The 6413-nt window shown below is 44.8% G+C and overlaps 1 protein-coding gene across 1 annotated transcript in view; it reads left to right on the top strand.

Moving 5' to 3' along the window:
* The first annotated feature begins 3052 nt into the window (after nucleotides 1–3052).
* The window catches only part of LOC138957289 (neurofascin-like), a 43052-nt gene continuing 39691 nt past the window's right edge, over nucleotides 3053–6413 (top strand). Inside the window, exon 1 of the mRNA XM_070328424.1 lies at nucleotides 3053–3320. Coding sequence (XP_070184525.1) covers nucleotides 3053–3320 — 268 coding nt within the window. The remainder of the gene's footprint in view (nucleotides 3321–6413) is intronic.

The raw sequence follows: 6413 nt of genomic DNA, 5'->3' as shown, positions 1-6413 counted from the left end.
TTCGAAAACGTGTACCGAGTGGTTACGTCCCTTGAGTAAGAAGGGAAACATTTTAGGATGAATCAAATTTCTAAGTTAAATAAAATAATTGGTTGGACAAATTTGGCCCCATGAATGTAAGGTACACAAGGTCGCTCATCAGTACTATCGAAGGGTGTTTTTTTTTGTTCAGTGTAGAGTTTATACTAGATCAACGAGGCCGAAAATCGAAATATCAACACGGCGAAAGATAAAAACGTCACACCGGGTCATACCTAAGACTTTAAAATTGGCAATCTAGTGGCTGATCCACATCCCATTTTGGTGCAATCCCATTTTTGCCGCCGTCCCATTTTTTGCCCCATCCCATTTTCGCGACATTTCACAAGCCAAGCGTCATTTTATAAAATTTATAATTTTGAATGATTAATGAGATGAGGATGATTATAATGATGATGCTATGGATTTCCAATTTGGATTGAGACTACGTGACAGGGCATTTTACTAACATGTCATAACAAAAGCGCGACATCCCATTTTGACACCATATCCCATTTGGCCGCCATGCCGTTTCACCGTATTCCATTTATCCCCCATCCCATTGTCGCGACATTTCACAAGCCAAGCGTCATTTTACTACCGTGTCATAACAATAGCGCGTCATCCCATTTTGACACCATCCCATTTGGCCGCCATCACATTTTTTATTTATTCTTCTTGCCAAGCCTCACTATACTACTATACTGCGTTATTCAACTAGGAAGACATTCCGTTTACGCCAAATTCCATTTTTGCCACAATCCAAAATGCCGCGAAATAGAGATGGCGGCAAAATGGGATGACGGCAAAACGGCATGGCGACAAAATGGAATGTGGCGCTAGTGGTTTGACACGGTGGTAAAATGACACATGGCCTATGAAATGTCGCAAAAATGGGATGGGGGCAAAATGGGATAACGGCCAAACGGGATTGCGCCAAAATGGGACGTGGAGCTAATGGTACATGACATGGTGGTAAAATGACACTTGGCCTGTAAAATGTCGCAAAAATGGGATGGGGGCGAAATGGGCTAACGGCGAAACGGGATTGCGCCAAAATGGGATGTGGAGCTAATGGTACATGATATGGTGCTAAAATGACACTTGGCCTGAGAAATGTCGCCAAAATGGGATTGGGCGAATTGGGATAACGGCGAAACAGGACTAATAGATCCCTTGACTTGGGGTAGTGCGACTCTGTCACTGCTAGCTTTCCACTCGGAGGAAGCGACCGGAATTTCCCAACGATGGGACATCCTAGTAATGAATTTTTTTTTTTTTAATTCTTAAAATTAACAGAGTCGCGCTACCCCAAAAGTCAAGGAATTTCGTGTTTGTCCCTTGACTTTGGAGATGACAAGAAAATATCGGGCGCAAAAACGTGTTTTGTAAAATGTTTCACAACATATGTCGCCTCGCGCCATGTATGTGATGAAACCATTCATATAGCTCTGCGGGAGCTCTGCACTTTTCGACGTCCCCATTTCACTGCTGTACAGCAAACATCGTCCCCAAATACCTGTTTGTTTCTAAAAAATCACGCTGGAGGTTGCATTTTATGTAATAACCTCCTGAAATGAGTTTTGACACTTTAGAATGGCATTTAACGCTCATTGAAGTTTTAACAAACTTTCTAACACCTAAAACATTCATAGCACCGATAACGTAATTCTAGCTCTGCACTTTGTGTACACATACGTCCCCATTTCACTGCTGTACAGCAAACATCGTCCCCAAATGCCTGTTTTTCTAAAAATCACGCTGGAGGTTGCATTTTATGTAATAACCTCCTGAAATGAGTTTTCACACTTTAAAATGGCATTTAACGCTCATTGAAGTTTTAAGAAACTTTCTAACACGTAAAACAAAAGAGACCCCAAATGCCTGTGTTTTGAGCAAGATGGCATTTTGATACACAGCCGACCCCAAATGACTGTAAAACCACCTATGTGTGTGTGTGTATGTGTGTGTGTATGTGTGTGTGTGTGTGTATGTGTGTGTGTGTGTGTGTGTATGTATGTGTGTGTGTGTGTGTGTACCCCCGTTTCCACAGGTTTGGTTGCCTAAATCACCATAACGCAACCATCCACACGTGGATGGCAACCTAAACTCTGGATGGCAACCATAAATGTGTGGATGGTCGCTTCATTTAACACCGTTAAATTGACTTTTTTGACGGAAAGAATGTCATAACAATGTTCAAAATGACATTCTTTCCGTCCTCTATAGGCGACGAAATAGGTCAAATTTTGTGCATTTTTTAGTGCAAAATTCTTCGATGCCGGAGCGAGTACTGCACCCAGTGCTGTTGTAGTGCAAGTGCACTAGAAAGGCACTGCACCCAGTGCCGCCTCTTAGGTAACCATCCACACTTTAGGTGCGTGTGTGTGTGTGTGTGTGTGTGTGTGTCTGTCTGTGTTTCTGCCCGTGATGTTAGTCTGTATGGCGGACAGATTGATCTAATCGTTTGACATATATCTTCACGCTACTTATTTCTTCTTGCGCCAGGCAAACCCAAGTTCACCACGGCCACAGAACAGGTGGCGCTACGACCTGACATTTTCAGTGTCGATCTATTAGTCGAAGGCCGACAGGTTGACTAAATGATTTAAGATTAATTTTCTTCACGCGACGTTAATTATTTCTTTACGTGCCAGGCAAACCCAAGTACTAGTTTACCACGGCCACAGAACAGGTTACGCTCTGATCTGGGATTGCCAGTGTCCATCTATTGATTTTCGATTTCTTCATGCGACTTATGTATTTTCGTGAACCAAACCAAAGTTTACCACGGCCACACATGAGGTGACGCTAATATATGCGATGTATAGATCTATTAGTTAAAGGACGACAGTTTAACTACGTGATTTTAAACATGCTTGGTGCGACTTATTTATTTACGTGCCAGGCAAACCCAAGTTCACCACGGCCACAGAACAGTTGACGCTACGATCTGAGTTGTTCGATCTATTAGTTAAAGGACGACAAATTGACTAAATGTTTTGAAAGAGTCTCATGCAACTTATTTATCTTCATGCCAGGCAAACCCAAGTTCACCACAGCCACGGAACAGGTGACTCTACGAGAAAACCAGTCCGTGGCCTTGACCTGCGGAGCGCAGAGTTTCCCGCCAGCCACAGTCACGTGGGGGCCACGTGACACGCTGCGTGACGGTCGATTCCAGATCAGAGGGCATGACCTTGTGATCTCTGACACCAAGCTGTCGGACAACGGTCAAATCACGTGCAGCGCGACCAACGCTTTGGGAACGTCTGAGAAAATCTTCGACATCCATGTTCTGCGTGAGTGTGTATGAGGGTGCGACGACAGTGGTGGTTTTGGCTTCTTCGATATGCTCTTTGGCCATAACGTGTTCGCTGTTGTTGTGGGTGTGCATCACAACTTCCTTCTTTGCGTCCTTGCTTCATTAGTTTAGTTTAGTTTTACATTGATTAATTCAATTCTCTGTAACACGTGATCGTTGCAGCCCAACCTGCCAACACCAAAACTTCCGTCCTTCCTTCCGTCTTTCCTTCCTTCCTTCCTTCCTTCCTTCCTTCCTTCCTTCCTTCCTTCATTCCCTTCCTTCCTTCCTTCCTTCCTTCCTTCCTTCCTTCCTTCATTCCCTTCCTTCCTTCCTTCCTTCATTCATTCCTTCCTCCCTTCTTTCCTTCATTCATTCCTTCCTTCCTTCGTTCCTTCATTCCTTCCTTCATTCATTCCTCCTTGTTTCCTTCCTTCTTTCCTTCTTTCCTTCTTTCCTTCCTTCATTCCTTCCTTCATTCCTTCCTCCCTTCTTTCCTTCATTCATTCCTTCCTTCCTTCGTTCCTTCATTCCTTCCTTCCTTCCTTCCTTCATTCCCTTCCTTCCTTCCTTCCTTCATTCCTTCCTTCCTTCCTTCCTTCCCTTCCTTCCTTCCTTCATTCCTTCCTTCCTTCCTTCCTTCCTTCCTTCCTTCCTTCATTCCTTCCTTCCTTCCTTCATTCCTTCCTTCCTTCTTTCATTCCTTCATTCATTCCTTCCTTCATTCCTTCCTTCATTCCTTCCTTCCTTCCTTCCTTCATTCATTCCTCCTTGTTTCCTTCCTTCCTTCCTTTATTCCTTCCTCCCTTCTTTCCTTCATTCATTCCTTCCTTCCTTCGTTCCTTCATTCCTTCCTTCATTCATTCCTCCTTGTTTCCTTCCTTCTTTCCTTTATTCCTTCCTTCCTTCTTTCCTTCATTCATTCCTTCCTTCCTTCCTTCCTTCCTTCCTTCCTTCCTTCATTCCTTCTTTCCTTCCTTCCTTCCTTCCTTCCTTCCTTTTATCCTCCCTTCATTCTTTCCTTCACTCATTCATTCGTTCCTGTCTTCCTTCCTTCCTTCCTTCCTTCCTTCCTTTACTCATTCATTCGTTCATTCATTCCTTCATTTAATCCTTCCTTCCTTCATTCATTCCTTCCTTCCTTCATTCCTTCCTTCCCTCCTTCCTTCCTTCCTTCCTTCCTTCCTTCCTTCCTTCCGTCTTTCCTGCCTTCCCCTGCATGTATTGATTAACTTGCTGCAAAACCCCTGTCAACATCTCACTCACTCACTCCCTCACTCACTCACTCCCTCACTCACTCGCTCGCTCGCTCACTCGAGCAGTTACTCGTATTCACCTACGCACGCACTCACTGACTGACTGACTGACTGACTCGCTCATTTACTCCCTTCCTTCCTTCCTTCATTCCTTCATTCCATCCTTCTTTCCTTCTTTCCTTCCTTCCTTCCTTCCTTCGTTCGTTCCTTCCTTCCTTCCTTCCTTCCTTCCTTCCTTCCTTCCTTCCTTCCTTCCTTCCTTCCTTCCTTCATTCCTTCCTTCCTTCCTTCCTTCATTCCTTCTTTCCTTCCTTCCTTCCTTCATTCCTTCCTTCCTTCCTTTCTTCCTTCCTTCCTTCATTCCTTCCTTCCTTTCTTCCTTCCTTCCTTCCTTCCTTCATTCCTTTCTTCCTTCCTTCATTCCTTACTTCCTTCCTTCATTCCTTCCTTCCTTCCTTCCTTCCTTCCTTCATTCATTCATTCCTCCCTTCCTTCCTTCCTTCCTTCCTTCCTTCCTTCCTTCTTTCCTTCCTTCCTTCCTTCCTTCCTTCCTTCCTTCCTTTTCCTTCCTTCCTTCCTTCCCTCCTTCCTTCCTTCCTTCCTTCCTTCCTTCCTTCCCTCCTTCCTTCCTTCCTTCCTTCCTTCCTTCCTTCATTCCTTCATGCCTTCCTTCCTTCCTTCCTTCCTTCCTTCCTTCTTTCCTTCATTCCTTCCTTCTTTCCTTCATTCCTTCCTTCCTTCCTTCCTTCCTTCCTTCCTTCCTTCCTTCTTTCCTTCCTTCATTCCTTCCTTCATTCCTTCCTTCCTTCCTTCTTTCATTCCTTCCTTCCTTCCTTCCTTCCTTCCTTTATTCTTTCCTTCCTTCATTCCTACCTTCATTCCTTCCTTCCTTCCTTCCTTCATTCCTTCCTTCCTTCCTTCGTTCCTTCATTCCTTCCTTCCTTCCTTCCTTCCTTCTTTCCTTCCTTCCTTCCTTCCTTCCTTCATTCCTTCATTCCATCCTTCTTTCCTTCTTTCCTTCTTTCCTTCCTTCATTCCTTCCTTCATTCCTTCCTCCCTTCTTTCCTTCATTCATTCCTTCCTTCCTTCCGTCCTTCCTTCCTTCCCCTGCATGTATTGATTAACTTGCTGCAAAACCCCTGTCAACATCTCACTCACTCACTCCCTCACTCACTCGCTCGCTCGCTCACTCGAGCAGTTACTCGTATTCACCTACGCACGCACTCACTGACTGACTCACTGACTGACTCGCTCATTTAGGCTACTCCCTCCGTCCTTCTCTCCTTCCCTCCCTCACTCACTCTCTCACTCATTGACTCAATCACTCACTCACGCAATCCCTCCCACGCAACCCCTCCCACTTTTGGTTGACTTGGATCCCTTTTGTTATACTTACCTAATGCCTTTTTGGCTCACGTAAGTGTAGCCTATGCGATCGTAACTTTGTCTGTCTGTGCGTGCGTGCGTGCGTGCGCGCGTGCGTGCGTGCGTATGTGCGTATGTACGTGCGTGCGTGTGTATGTCTGTGGTAGAAACTCTAACATTTGAAGACGTCACATTACATTGACGTCACATTATGACGAAAGAGGGTTAGACGTCACGCGAAGGAAGTACTGAAAGTCTCGGTCATTATTATTTTGAGCGGGCCGAGACTAGTTGACAGTCGTGTCCCTGTAAGCAGACAGACAGATCTAGATCTAGTGTCTCGCTTTCTTGCACAGTTTCACCTATGCTCATTCTGTGTGTGTGTGTGTGTACTGTGTGTGTGTGTGTGTGTGTGTGTGTGTGTGTGTGTGTGTGTGTGTATGTGTGACGGAGTGATTGAGTTTGTGTTA

The sequence above is a fragment of the Littorina saxatilis genome, unplaced genomic scaffold (assembly GCF_037325665.1).
Source record: "Littorina saxatilis isolate snail1 unplaced genomic scaffold, US_GU_Lsax_2.0 scaffold_448, whole genome shotgun sequence".
NCBI lineage: Eukaryota > Metazoa > Mollusca > Gastropoda > Littorinimorpha > Littorinidae > Littorina > Littorina saxatilis.
Note: the sequence above shows the minus strand (reverse complement) of the source record. Positions and strands in the feature narration are given on the sequence as shown.